The sequence below is a fragment of the Enhydra lutris genome, unplaced genomic scaffold (genome assembly GCF_002288905.1).
Source record: "Enhydra lutris kenyoni isolate GAN:26980312 unplaced genomic scaffold, ASM228890v2 scaffoldscaffold9, whole genome shotgun sequence".
Classification (NCBI taxonomy): domain Eukaryota; kingdom Metazoa; phylum Chordata; class Mammalia; order Carnivora; family Mustelidae; genus Enhydra; species Enhydra lutris.
The window spans coordinates 60,265,916-60,281,760 of NW_019154093.1; the positions used below are offsets into that span (position 1 = coordinate 60,265,916).

At 37.2% G+C, this 15,845-nt stretch overlaps 1 protein-coding gene across 1 annotated transcript in view; it reads right to left on the reverse strand.

The window, feature by feature from the left end:
- Window positions 1-13,897, reverse strand: part of LOC111143357 (Rho GTPase activating protein 29) — a 63,250-nt gene extending 49,353 nt beyond the window's left edge. Inside the window, exons 1-2 of the mRNA XM_022497049.1 lie at window positions 13,885-13,897; window positions 8,313-8,549 (exon numbers count right to left, since the gene is read on the reverse strand). Of these exons, the coding sequence (XP_022352757.1) occupies window positions 8,313-8,517 (205 nt within the window). The 5' untranslated portion in view covers window positions 8,518-8,549; window positions 13,885-13,897. The remainder of the gene's footprint in view (window positions 1-8,312; window positions 8,550-13,884) is intronic.
- Window positions 13,898-15,845: the final 1,948 nt, after the last annotated feature.

The following is a 15,845-nucleotide window of genomic DNA, read 5'->3' on the forward strand; positions in this document are numbered from 1 at the left end:
TCTCTGTCAAATACATAAATAAAATCTTTAAAAAAAAAAAAAGAATAGAGTCTATTTGTTTTTTAAACCAACATATAATGTATTGTTTTTTTTTAAGATTTTATTCATGTATTTGACAGAAATCACATGTAGGCAGAGAGGCAGGCAGAGAGAGAGAGAGAGAGAGAGAGAGGGAAGCAGGTTCCCTGCTGAGCAGAAAGCCTGATGCGGGGCTCAATCCCAGGACCCTGAGACCATGACCTGAGCCAAAGGCAGAGGCTTTAACCCACTGAGCCACCCAGGCGCCCCTGTATTGTTTGTTTCAGGGGTATAGGTCTGTGAATCATCAGTCCTACACAATTCACAGCACTCACATACAGTACATACCCTCCCCAATGTCCATAACACAGCCACCCTCTCCCTACACCCATACCCCCCAGCAACCCTCAGTTTGTTTCCTGAGATTAAGTGTCTCCTATGGTTTGTCTCCCTCTCTGGTTTGTCTTGTTTCATTTTTCCCTCCTGAATAAAGTCTATCTAAAAAATAAAATACAGATGGGCAAGAGATACTAGGAATTTTATGTACTTTTGGAATTTCCCTGCAAATATATATTAAATTATAAATGCATTTTTTAATTATAAAAGTTTCAAATGCTACAGAATATGTGCTATGCAGCTTAAAGAACAGTCTGAAATTATCATTATCTGTTTCATCTGTTTCCTAACTGTGGATGTTATTTCATTCAGTAGGTTTACTTAGTTGAGACAATAAAGCTTAGTGGTTGGTTAAAAGCATTATCTCTAGAACCAGACTGCCTGAATTTGAATTTCAGCTGCACGGTTTATAAACCTTGGGTGGTACTTAACTTCTGCGTGCCTCAGTTTCCTCACCTGTAAAAGGAAGACAATAGTAACTACTTCATAGAATTGTTGAATTCAATGACTTAAAACACATCATGCACGTGGAACACCCACCATAAATGTTTACAGCTATTTTTATTAGTTAAGGCAATGGTGGAAATAGGCTAATAACATAGGTTAGGTCTGAAATGGAACCTAGCAGCTTTGAAATAAAAGAAACTTCTGGAAAACAATATAATTTGAATAGTTGTAAAAATAACATAATTATATTTTTCCCAGTTTTGCATTGCAAAGCCTATTGTTTTATATATACATATGTGCATATGCAATTATTATAATGTTTAGCCAAAATCTTAATGCTAGTTATCTAGAAGAGGAAAACTCCGGTAACCCAATGTTTGCTTGTTTATCTACCATCCCTGTAATATGGTAATCTGAATTTTAATTTATTGTTTTACTCATTTGTGCCATTTATTTTCTGCTTCATTTAGCTTATCAAGTGAAAGCAGATTAGTCAGCTCCACTTTTTGGTTCTCATGCATTAACACAATACCACAGTGTTTATATTGCAAACACTTCATGGAAATGCTTAAGTAAATAAATGAAAAAACCATGGTGTTTTTCTTGCTTTAAAAAAACTGACAATTTTTAAAACCACTCTTGTTAATTTAGTTTAACCTCTCTGGGAAAGCAATGAAAACAAGGAGGAAAGTAAGTTTCAGAACTTATCACTAGGAAACTCTCTTTTTTTGCAGTAATGCCTTCTGAATTTACAGGATAAAAGCAAAGTATGAACAGCAGCTTTCTTTATTCAGCCACTTGGGGACTGTAAAAATAATAATAGCTGACATTTTAAAAAACTTACTGTAAGAGCTTTATATATATGAAATCTAGTCTTCACAACATCCCAGTGACGTAGGTACTATTCTCTCCTTCCAACAGATATAAAAACTGAGGCACTGAGAAGATAAGTAACTTGCTCATGGCTACATATAACCAGCAAGTGTCAGAATGAGGATTCCACCTTAGTTGTTCTAGCTCTAGATTTTGTGCTCTTAATCACTATGATATGGTAACATGATTAAAGAAGTTACGGTTTAATGACAGGTACTCTGCACTCTCTGATTAAATAGGCTTTACCTCCTAATCAAATGTGCCAGTTACTATTATAAATGGTGTTAAGGTATTGTAAACAATTCCAAGCAAGTGAAACAAACAAACAAAAAAAGCAGTCACCTAAGAGTTGGCACATTATGTCCTAAAGCAGCTGCCCGTATTTCATACTTTATTCTTCAAAGATTCTTTTCAAAGTCATAACCTATCTACATTTACTTGAACTCTTCCTAAGTGATATCCATTAGAAATCACTTCTGGGGCGCCTGGGTGGCTCAGTGGGTTAAGCCACTGCCTTTGGTTCAGGTCATGGTCTCAGGGTCCTGGGATCGAGTCCCGCATCGGGCTCTCTGCTCAGCAGGGAGCCTGCTTCCCTCTCTCTCTCTCCCTGCCTGCCTCTCTGTCTACTTGTGATCTCTCTCTGTCAAATAAACAAATAAAATCTTTAAAAAAAAAAAAGAAAGAAAAAAAAAGAAATCACTTCTGGAGAGGTCTACTTCTAAAAGAACATGGCAGGAGGACATATCTGAGACTAGCAACCCAACCTTCCTAATATTTCACAAAATTTCTGGATATAGAGGATATATATAGAGGATATAGATGATGAAAATTAATTAATATTCATCAGTGGTAAAATTTACTCTGTTAAAATTTGTCTGAAATAAATTTGCATATTCTCCTGTATAATCACCTAGGGAAAATTGAGTTAATCAAAAAGACAGGATTTCAATTAAGACTGAAAATTTATGCAGACCTTCCCTCTTATAATAGAACATATTACTTAATGGCATTAGACATTTTATTTAACTTCTTTTATTTAAAAAAATTACCTTACAAAGTTAACATACCTCTTCTGACTATAGTTCAGACAAATTAAGGACCTAGACAGAATTCATCAGAAGCTATCATTTATAAGATTCAGTTATGTTTTTATAAAATAAAGTGATACACTCTTAAATCAGAAAGTTTTTTTTAAATTAGAGAACTTTATCTGCAACTGATGATAAAGTTTTATCTTCCTTTCTAGACTATTTAAAGAACAAAACATAAACAAGGCACCACTGTCACAATAGTAAGCTTTCATTAAATTCCAGTTTCAAAATAGTATATTAGACAAACTACCAATTTCCCTTCAAATGCAGTTTATAACAGCAATGACTACTTCTCCAAGCACTGAGGGGCAGAAAAATTAAGTAATTTGCACTATTCTTTCTAGCCCAATTAAAAAGCCTTGCACCTTTCACATGCCCAAATGTTGAGCTTCCTTGAATGGTGTTCTACCAGAAATGAGGAGGTATACTGCAGAGTTTAAGATTATTGTATGAACTAGAAGAACACTTACGAATCTGTTCTTTGGAATTAAGAACACATTATTCCTTAGGGGGACAACCATAAACCTGAAGTGGTATTTATACAGCACATATGTTAACTACTAGTGTTGTATTTAAACACAGAGAGTACATGTATAATAGAGTGCCTTCAGCATTTTAAAATAAAATGTAAAATCTGGCCCTGTAACTATTCATAATGCATCTTAATGACACCAGATAGAAATCTAAAACTTCAAATTCCACATGTGCTACTTATACAAGACTACAGGGTAACCTCCTCCTAGAAATAAACAGTGGACAGAGAATCAACAAATTCTATCAGCTACTTTACCAAAGCATGAGTTTTCACAGTCACCTGATGTCCCACATTAAACCCTTCATTTTTATTTGTAAATAAAAAGAGCAGAGACGAACTGTATACCTACCTTACTTGTTACCACAGAGCCCTTTGGTAGACACTTATTTTCTCTAATCAGTTCCTCAAAAACTATGGCAACATGAGCTTCACATTCTCACTTTCACAAATTTCACAAATACCGCATTTAAGAAAGTTACAATAAAACCCACATTTACAAAATCCTATAGAGTAGTGGGAGGTAGATGTCCTCTGAAATGCATTATATGGGGGGCCCTTGGGTGGTTGAGTTGTCAAACTCTTGATTTTGGCTCAGGTCGTGATCTCAGAGTCATGAGATCAAGCCCCAGATGGGGCTCTGCACTCAGCAGGGAGTCTGCTTGAAATTCTCTCTCTCCCTCTCCATCTGCCCCTTGCCCCTGCTTGCACATGCATGCTCTCTCTCCCTTTCACTCTTAAATAAATAAATCTTTTTTATATAAAAATGTATTATATACTTGGAAAACAAATATCTAGTTGTCTTCTCCAGCTCTGAACTCTTGATATTCAGAACGATGTACAATCTCCAACTCCAATCAAATTCTGAATCACAGAATTATGAAACTGGTAGCATCTGGTAAAGCACCTCATTCTTAAATCATTAAATGACTGAGGCCATATTCCAAAACTAGTCAGTAGCAGAACAAGGCCTAGAACCTAGATAAAGTGATTCTCTTCATAGCTCTTTCTGCCATCCATTACTACCAATTTCATCAATTTGTATAGCCTGGCTGGAAACGGATCTGTTGGTTCAAATCAAAGGATAGCATTAAAGCTATGCACTCCAAAGACAAAGGGATTCTAAAAAGACCCCAAGAGTACCTATTTCTAAATAACATTTTGTTAAATTTGCTCCAGTAACAACTATTTCTAGGTTTCTTTAAGTGCTATAGAAATAAACAAATGTTTATAGCTCAAGAATTCATCTCAGTAGTCTTGAGTCTGATAAAGGCCAAATGTCTATGCCAGCACTGTCCAACAGAAATTTCTGCAATGATGTAAATACTTATACCTTCACTGTCCAAAATGGTAGCCACTAGCCACATATGGCTAATAAGCACTTGAAATGTGGGTACTACAACTGAAGAGCTGAATTTTTTATTTAAATTTTTATTTAAATTTTATTTGAATTTTTTATTTAAAATAAAAAATTATTTTTTTATTAGCCACATGTCTAGAGGTTACCATATTGGATACTGCAGGTCTACATAGTCCCCATCAAAAACAGAACTGGCTGATGAAATAATGAAGACGGAATGGTATTTTTTTAAAGTACCTGCCATGTGAATCAGTTGAGATAGCATGGAAAGAACACACACCATTCTGCATTTATGACCTCTGGATTCCAAAATAAATCACTATATATCAGCAATAAGAGGTTGATGAAATACGATCTATGTTATACATACAACTCATCTGTGAAATGGGGCTAAAACTACCGGTGTTTGTGGGTACTCTGATTAAACGGTGTTTGTATGTAAAAGCACTCTATAAAATGCAAAGCACCATATATAATTACGTATTTTCCTATAACAAGTTTCAAGGAAAGGAAAATGTGGCTATAAATCAATCATAAAGCTATTAATCTATGTGTAGCCTCAGAAATATGATTGAACACCTGAGGCAACGGTCAAGTGATTTTTGCATATCATTGCCTCATGAAAGGTAACATATACAAAGAAAACGGTATTCAGATTATACCAAAAGGTGATTTAACTGTATACCTACACTCTTTATTTTTAAAAGCTAACTTTTTAGCTTTTTAACAGCCAGCTGACATGGTAATGAACAATGCCAGAAATCTGGCATCCTTCCTCTTAAGGAAGCATAAGACAAAATATTGGCAAGGCCACTGACAAGGCTCCCTCACTCCAAAAGAAAAACAGTGAAACAGCTTTTTTCTGTCTGGCCAATTTATGAGTAGAGTGGTAGTAAACAACAGCAGAAGTGCAGGGAAAGTTTTCAATACCCAGAAGACAAAAGTATGGCCTATGTCTAGTCTATAGGAACATATATAACAATACCATCTCAAGTAATTACAGAATTTTAAGCTTTTTACCTGCTTTCCTGAAGATTATATCTTGTGTGATTCTTATAATAAAATTATTACAAGCGATAGTCTGATATTCTAACTAGCTTAAAATCATGATCAAAATTAAATATAAGCATATTACTTATAGTATTATTATTTATAATGAGGTTAATTTATATATTTACATATGCCCCCTTGTTTAAGAAAAACAAACAAAAAAGTTTCTATCAACTCAAAGTTAGTGTCAGATTTTAGTAACAATGATCCTAAGATAGAAAACAAATTCTTGTTACATCCAAGATTTGTTTTGAGATAGCATACATATATCCTTTTAACTCTGATTGAAGAACCAAACATTAAAATCAATCCAAAGGTAAATAATGAAAATTCTCTGGTCATGGCTTACTAATGAGAGTTGGTTATCCAAAAGTTTTTACATTTTTTAAATTAATTTACCAGCCATAAATGGCAAACTTTTTTACTATCAGCAATAAAATTTATTCAAAATTTATTGAAAATTTATTCAAAATAAATTTTGAAGTACTGGTTTTCTCATTAAAAGAACAATATCTTGAGGCACCTGGGTGGCTCAGTTGGTTAAGGTCTGACTTGATTTTGGCTCAGGTCGTGATCTCAGGATCTTGAGATTGAGCCCTGAGTGGTGCTCTGGGCTCAGTGGGGAGTCTGCTTGAGACTCTCTGTCTCCCTCTCTCTCTTTCCTCCCCTACCCTGGGTGTGCATGCGTGCTTTCTCTCTCTCTCAAATAAATAAACCTTTTTTTTTTAAAGGGATAAGATCTTTATAAATTTTTAATAATAAAATTTCATGAAAACTAGATTTCCGTATGCATACTTTTATCTTAAGGGGCAGTCTCCTTTTGCCATCTTACTTAGAAATTTTCTCTTTTCTCAATTAGAATCAGCTTTCAATTCTCTCCTAGTCTCTGAATTATCTATTCACAAATTAAAATTCACATAAAAAAACTGAAGATAAAGAGTTGTCCCACTTGTTTTAAATTATCATCATTTAAAATCTGTGAGACAAGGGATAAATATGCAAGATCAGGATTTAAAAATGATGTTAATCTCCTGAGGAAAACAAAAACAAATAAAAATCTTAACTAAAAATTTTATTTGTATTAATGAACACTTAAATTGATAATTAAAGAAAACTGGATTTTACCCTAAATTGAGGTAAATGATTTGTCAACCAAGGCATCATTTTAAATTTTACTTTCAAAATTAACCCAGTTAATGAACTTACACCAAAAAGAATGACCTTTACTATACGTAAATTTAAAAACAAATTTAAAACAATTAACCCAGTTAAGAAAAGGGTTTATTTAAAACTATGCTTCTTTAAATAAATGGCAGATAGTATCATTTTGTTAAGAAATTTATTCCCAGTATAATGCTTAATGTATTTAGAATACCTTCCCACAAGAAAAAGAAAACTTTATTACCATTTAATCAACCATAACTAGATTTCAAAATCAAGCTATTAAAATGAACAGGTGTATTGGTAACTTTTTTTAAATAATATATAGTCTCAAAAACATGATTTATGTGATTGTTTTAAGGAAAATTCAAATACTAAAATTTTAAGGTTATAATTCAAGTCCAGTTGTTTTGGGCATTTCAAATTGAAAAGCAGGTTAGAAGTAAACTCTTAACAGCATTTAGTATAAGATGTGATTTTAGTCTCCTTTCTAGAACATGTATCAGAAAATGAATATTTATCTTATATACAGAGAAAATATTTATTAAACTCTCATGTGTACGAAGACAAAAGAGGTGTCATATAAATAAAACTAGGAATATTCATTTTCTACATCCAGACCTACCATTATGAATATGGAAACGAACTGCTATTTATCACAAAAGGATAGGGGCTGTATCTTATTATCACTACCATCAAATCTGAATATAAAACAGGCATTAAAAGTTAAAAGCCTTAGGGACTAAAATCAACTTGGGGAACGCAGATGTCTGTAGCTCTTTAAGAGAATAAAGTTTGTGCTCTATTACCCATTTCTAACTAGACAGAGAATAAATTCTGTGATTATCCCTTAATTGAAGAATAGATTATATAACAGCAAAACAGAGTTAAGTGTGACTTTTGAGAAAAAAAATTTTCACTCAAATGCAGTGATTCTAGATTAAGTTTTAGGAACAATATAGAAAACTGAATCAAGGCAGAAGGATCAAAAATATAAATAATAAACATTAGTCTGCTTCCTAAAGAATAATCAAGGCACTGCACTACCATTAACAAGAAGGTTAAAATTCCAACAATCTAAAATTTTCTCATGTTAAATGGGCCTAACCGCTAAGAACCAAAGACTGAGTTTTGTTTTTGTATGCTTGTTCCCTCACACTTACCAACGTTTCTATTATGTATTGTACTGTATGTGATAATAAAATAGCTTACACCATAACATCAAACATCAAACATCAAACATTTTGGGGGGAAAAGGTCATAAAGTAACTAAAGCAGAATACCCTGTTCCTACCACTGTGTACGTGTTTATCTGCAGCTAGGCTGGCATTTAAAATTTAACAAACTATCCAGTAAGAATGTTAAAAGAAAATAGTTGACAAACCTGAAAGAATAGCTTCTTTCAAATATAGTAACATATGCGAGAACTTCCTGATATCATTCACCAACTCCTTGATGTAATCCGGATCAAAAATGGAATTGGAATTTATGGACTTGAGCCCCATTTCAGGAGTTGTAACATCAGTAGAGAGTTGGCCTGATGACAAAACACGTTTTTTCTTTGTCTTTTTCTGTTTGTGAGCAATCATCCTTCCACAGAACAGTCAGAAAAACTGAAATCCTTAAGTGGAAGGGAGAAAAAACAAGAGAGAAACACAAATACCACATCAACCAGAGGAAACATCAGACTAGGTTTCCACAAACAACCCACAGCCCACCTCAGTATTTTATTAACAACAACAAACATGGTCTTACTAATTTATTTATTAAGTGCCAGTCATCTTGACAACTCTATAATAAGCAAACTACTAGTCTCTTCATTTCACAAATAAGCAACCTAAGCTTTGGGGGTTAAATCATTTGTCTAAACTCTCTGCTAAAAGATGATGAACTGGTACTTAAAACCCAGATCTGTCTAGTTGCCAAAATCTATTCTCTTAATTAATAACTTGCTCTTAACTCCTAGGGTACAGAATTCTTTTAATTGTAAGTTGTTCTGAAAAGTCACTTGGCAGAACATACTCTATCTCCATGACATCAGCTTCAAAAATAAAGACACAATATGAGCTCCAACAAAAGAAAAAACCTATTTTCAAAATCCCCTCTATCATTTACGATGTCTGTCCTGACAAGCTGTTACATCACTTCATTTTGGTATGCTCATTTATAAAATAGGAATAACATTCTGACAATACCTACCTCATGAGATTATTGTAAGCGTTAAAAGAGACAGAAATATAGAAGTGTCTGACACATAAAAGTTCAATTACAGTTAGTTCTTAATGCATACAAACACACACATGCATACACATCCCAGGTTATCGAGTTTCAGCAAAAATAATTTTCTGTTGAAGAGAAGTTCTAAAGGTGCCTACTAATCTGATATATCCTGATTGCCTGAACAAATAAATGTATGAATATCAGAGCAATATTTTTGGTAGTTTAAAGATGGTATAGTAAAAACACAATCTTTTGAAATGAGAAAGGTTTAGACTTAACTTCTGGTTCAATACTTTCTAAATGTGTGACCTGTATAATTTTGCTTACAGGCTGTGTGAGAATTAAAAAGGGACAGAAAATTAAAAGACTTCACAATGAAAACATTTAATCCTGGCACACAGTTGAAACTCAGAAAATCTTAGTTTGTTTCTGCTTCATCCTCACATTTTACCCTTCTAGAATTGAAAGTCCTAATTTTGTCTGCATTTCTTGAATCAAAAAGGAAATTACTGGAGGAATTAAGTTAGCACAAGCATAATCACTAAAACATTTTTCAAATATTTCATCTTCAATATTTTGATACTATCAAATGCAGAATTACTAAGAACTGTGAAATTTACAGTAGGAAGTTTTACATAATATTCACTTCCAGGTCATGTGTAAGATATATTATTGTATCATTTACTCTTTCCTATACTTCACCCAACTCTATAGATTTTTTCCTTCCTAATCTACAGTATCTTTAATCTATCTACTTCTGTCTGTACTGCCATACTAGGCGAATTACCACCATTTCTTATATGAGCTATTGGAACTAATTTTCTAATGATCTCTCCACATCCATTCTTATCCTATTCCAAATGTAGTGAGCACATTTTTCAAAACATGAATCCCAACATGTCATTTCTCTGCTCAAAACTCTTCCAGAGGACAAGTGAGAATCTATTGAGAACTCTAAGGCACAACATGAGATGGGGCCCCTACTTAATCTGGAGCCATAATTCCTACTGGACACTCTCAACATTCCTGCCACACACACTCCCTCCTCATTTCCCACAGTATTTGTTTACTATGCCCCGCAGTAGGAAATAATTTCACATCATGAGCCAGTATACACATTAAGTATGTTATGTTTTTGTGTGGTTGTGTGTTGGAAAGCATAAAACAGATTCTGGCTAAGGAAACAGGTAATAAACCAGATGTTTTCTATCCTATACCATTTCATTTTTTAAAATGCGGCTTGCAGCCCATCAGAATGGTTTCATACTCATAGTGGGTCATGGACCTACAACTAGAAAAACAGACTATTTGACTCAGGGTCCTGTCTATATACAGTTCCACTTGCCTGGACTACTCCTTCCCCTTTGTTTACTCATTTTGACCTCAACTCAAAGATTACTTCCTCAAAGAAACCTTCCTGGACCATCATGCCCCTGTAACAACTAACACCAAACTAGAACAGAATCTCCTGTTAGACGCATTACAGCATCTTATACTTTTCATTACTGCACTTATCAAAGTTCAAACAGATGATTCATGTTTTCCTATCTAGATTATAATCCCAAGGAAATCAAGACCATGTCAGTTTGCTAACCATGTGTTCCCTGCTACAGCACAGTGCTTGGCACAGGAGGGAAGAACTACTCAAAACTATTTGCAGAGTAAATGAATTTGCAGAATGAACACTGAGCTTACAAGGTAATAAAGTTGCAATTAATGTTTACAGAAACAAAAAAGGTTAACTTTGGATTGTTGCTTTGTTTTAAATGGAAAATATATATGGGTTTTCAAGAAATCTGTCTATAAAATATAAAAGAAGAAAAAGAAAAAAACAAGTCTATAAAGCTGATAAAGGCAAGACTGCATAAAACTGGAATCAAAGTTGGATTTCTGTTCTTGTTTCTCTATTTCTGACAAAACTTCTCTACTTCTCTAATGGCTTTCAGTGCTGCTTTATTAAATATTTTTGTTAATCTCAAATTATTTCTGAAAATATAATTTCTACCTTTAAGCTAGTTCCAAACCTATCTAACATTAATCCTTAAATGGGTAGATAATTTCTAAAATGAGCCCAGGACAATTTTTTAGTACAATTATTATACCTAAGTCTCCCCACCAACAATAAAAACAAAACACTCAACTTATTTGGGCAGCTCTTTTACAAATCACTTATTGAGAAGACTATTCCTAACTTAACACTTTTGCAGCTTACTTAATTAAAGTCACTCTGATTAATTTTGACAGCTTTTAGTTTAGTAAATTAGATCACTGGTCATTGTCCCTGGTAAAAAGATGGTTATTAAAAATGTGTATCGTAAGTTTCAAATAAAACAATTCACTTACCTAAGCAATTCACCTATTTCACCATCTTCATAATGTCAAATTAGTAACCCAAAGTTGTAAGAAGTATTTCAAAAATGCCTAAACATTTTTACTCAAGACTAAGAAAATCTATAAGCAAACAAAACGTGAAGGGGGGAAGGAGAAACTAGAAAGGATTATACTCTATCTCTAGTCAGCATTATTGTTACTGGAAATGAAAAAAGGAAATATGACAGGTGAAAAAAAATTTAAATAACAAAATTAACCCAAGTTTTCAAAAAACTGAACTATAATAGAGGAAAATTTGGAGGATATACACTTTCCCAGATCATCCACACTATCTTCCTGTGTCCCAAAATGAATATCCTCTAGTTGGTGTTAATGTAAAATGTAGTTACTAACATATTGCAACCAGCAATTTAATTAAATGAGGTAATAATATGGAAAGCACTTGACATTGTGCCTGGTTCATTATGAAGACTCAGTAACTTAACCATTATTATTAGCCGTGCTTTACTGTGGGAGATTGTTTTTTGTTTAATACACTTAGGTAATGAACAAGATGTGGCTACACCACAATATATCTGTTACAGCACTGGAAACAATTCCAGAAACTTAGCTGGCTTCGTGGAAACCTACTAAAATGCTTCCAAGTGAAGTTTGAACCATGCAAACAGACCATTGAGCAAAATATTTGTGAAACTCTCCAAAATCTCATGCATCTCTTCCAACTCCAAACCATCAACATTAAAAATGTGTTTTATCCACTTAGCAAAGAACTTTGTGGGTAAAAGAATATTACTACACAAAACTACTTTCTCTATATGTTTTTAATTCTAAGTAATATGTGCATTAGAAATGTGAACACTAACTTCCCAGTACTCTGTAATGTGACTCTCCCAAGACTTGAGTAGCCTGTGTTAATCAAACGTCCCATGCTACATGCACATCCTCCCCCAAACACATCATTATATAAGTACTTTCATTTTAGGCACTAGGCTAATTAAAGTTTAAAACTGCCCCAGATATCTACTTAATAGTTCCCATCTAACTATTCCTACCTCAAGAAAAATTGCCAGATATTTCAGAAATCTGCTATTTCAGCACAATTTCTCTTTTGGTAAGAATCTACTTAAAGATGCTTTTAAAGAATCAGAAAAATTCATCCTGGAGGTCTTTGATTATAGTTTTGTAAAGCTCTCCCTACAAAAACAGCATACAGGCAAGTGAAAAAGTTTTATCAATAATATGCAAATAATTGTAATTTCTAAAGAAAGGCACGCAGTGCACATACACTTCATTCCTGTGCACTTAGAACCCAGCACGTTTAAAAAAGAGGAAGCTGCCCAACCTCCCACGCCTCCAGAATGTCTAGCATTCCTGGCAGGCACGGCTCTCTCTTGACTAGCCAAAATTACCCCATGCCAAAGAGCACGCTCCCCATCCCCGTATTTAAATACCGAGTAGGGAAACGGAGCAACCAAAAAGGGCAGCGTACATGGATAGCACCAGAGGAGTGATACGGTCACCAAGACAGGTGGAAAAAGGGGAACGGGCGCCCAGCTCCTGCCTTTAGCAGCTAACAGTCCTGCCCGCCCCCCACAAAGGGTGCGAGGCCAATTCCTTCTTGCCAATGAGAGTAGAATAAGATTAACATGGAGACAAGAGGTTCAGTCACTAGGGTTCTTGAGCTCACCCGTTAAAATGAAATATAACAGTCAAGCCCCAAACACATCCACAACGGAATTGGGAAAACCAGCGACACTGAGGCCTCGGAACGAAAGAGCTCCTCCTCAGCCCAAAAGAGAGAGACGAGGAGAACAACGCACTACGGAAATTCTAAAACGTCTCCGGAATGGAACCCAGCTGAAGTGAGGACTGCTGTCAGGACAGGTGGGAGTGGAGCGGGTCAGAGCTAAGACTGGGCTCGCTAGCGGTCAAGAGCACACAAGAGCCTCAGTTTCAACCCGAACTCTGACCATTACTAGCCTGTGTGCTCCAGCAGGTTAACCTCATCTTCCCCGTGTAAAAAATAACTTAAATAATCATGGACCTGTCGCGAGGGTTAAAGAAGTTAAAATGTGGGGCAGTCTTAGAACAGTACGTGGACGGTGGGACTTGTTATTTGTTTGCTTTAATTTTAATCGTCATCTGTTTTCGCGGCACTCGCCGCCGCCAGGCGCGCGGTTCTTCCCGTCGGACCCCTCCCGGACGACCAGGAGCACCGAGGACAAGAGCCCGACCCCCAGCGCACCCCGCCGCCGCCCCCGCTCGGGGTCGCCGCATGGGCCACCCACACCCTGGACCGCAACCCGCCCGCCGAACCGCGGACCACCCCAGCCCCGAGCCCCAAGCCGCGAGCCCCGAGCCCCAGCCGCCGCGGCCGGACCTAGCGCCCGCAGCCCCACACTCACCGCGGCGCTCCATCCTGCGTCCTGGACGCGGACGTCCGCCCAACACTCACGGCCGCCGCCGCCTCCGCCGAGGGCTGGAGCTCGCCACCCCCATCCCCCACGACCCGCGGACGTCGGACCAAGCCGCCACCGCCACCACCGCCGCCGCCCCAGCAGCTTCGGCCACCACCACCCCGCCCCGTTCGCTCCGCGCACCGCCCCCCCGCCCCGCCCCGGCCTCGCGCCTCCCGCCCCCCGCCCGGCCGCGGCCCGCCCCCTGGGGCCCATCCCATTGGCTCGCGCGCCCGAGCGGGGCGGGGCTCCGGCGTCAGGCCGCAGGTGGGGGCGGCTGCCGGCTCCAGCACGCGGAGCGCGGGTTGTCAGAGGCACCCCAGCGGGCAGGCTGTCCCCAACATTGCAGGACATGTTAGCCACAGTGTGGGGCTTGAGGCACGACAGGCGGAGCGAACCTCAGGCACGAGTCACCTGATGACTTCATCTGGCTAACAGGAGTTTCTCAAATGAGCAATCTACATTTCTTATAAGGTACTTCTTTTGATCACCTGTTGCTCCCTCATCAAGGCCTTTAAGAAAACAAAAACAAGACCTCACACCGGCAAAGTGTAACACAGGCCTGGCTCAACTTCCCTCTGTACAGGGTAGTATTTCCCACTTAGACCTATATTACTTTCTTAAGCTTCTCTCTCAAAACTCACTCAGAATGAGAAAAATGTCTGAGAAGGATGGAACGATTAAGGAAAGCACCAGGGGCCCAAAGCACGTAAGCCTCCATATCATACTACACACTGGAACAAGCAATGTCCTTTGTGTCTGTGTTGGAACACTGAGAAAAACCTGGTGGAGAAACAGAGGGCACATGGGGCAGGAGACTGTGGGTAATGGTGAAGACAGAAAAATTATCACCATGGGAGAAAGCAGAAAAAGACATAGGAGAGTGTGAAGAGGAAAAGTAGAAAGAAAATAGGAGTGCAGACATAGCAGGAGGCAAAATCAATGAAGGCAGAAAAAGGTGATGACAGAGAAAACAGGAATGAGAAATAAAAGAGAGAAGGGAGAGACTACCTACTTACAGACAGAAAAAAATAATTAGCCTGATAGAGCCAACAAGTAGTGAGAAAAGGAGAAACTAATTGACAAAGAGAACAGGAACATCTTTGAATCCTTACATGAAAAACAATGTTAGTGAAATAAAACAAATGTGGTCCTCAGATGCTACTTGGGAAAGATTAATATGAAAATGCTCAGCTACTTGGCTACTTTAGCTGCAAACTGGATTTTTCAAATTCAACTATTCACATTTACCCATTGAAACCCCAAACACAACAATACCAAGGACATGTCACAGATACTCAGGAAAAGTCAAAACCAAACTATCCTTCTAAGCATACCTAAAAAGAAAAATGCACCATCGCAGAAGCGGATGCCTTGCACGGAAACAAACTAGTGAGAGGTCAGGAGTCCCCAGGCCAAAAGGGGACTGAATGAAGCAGTGCAACCCTGATTAAATCATAAGACTGTGGGGAAGAAATGTGAGGTACTCATGCAACCTCAAACATCCCCTTACATCTATTTTAAATGATATAAATTACTTTGTGCTATCTTATCCACCATTCCCTTAATAAGGACTATTGTGTTCCTTGTTGAGGTGGAGCTCGCAATGTCACTGACAATGTCTTGAATAAGGTCCTGTTGGGAAGAAAGGGTATGTGGGGATAAGGTAGTAGGATGATAGAAACAGTAAGGAGCACACAGGAGGGAGGGAGAGAAAAAATGGAGAAAGACCAAGACGTGAGAAGGTGAGAAGCAATTGTGGAGAAGAGAGAAAGACAGAGAGAAAAAGAAGATGGAAAGATGCAGAGACAAGTGCAGGCAAAAATAAGATGAGACAGTAAAGAGACGAGAGATAAAAAGTGATAGGGAGAAAGAGATTGAGAGACTACCCACTGACAGAGAAAGGGAAG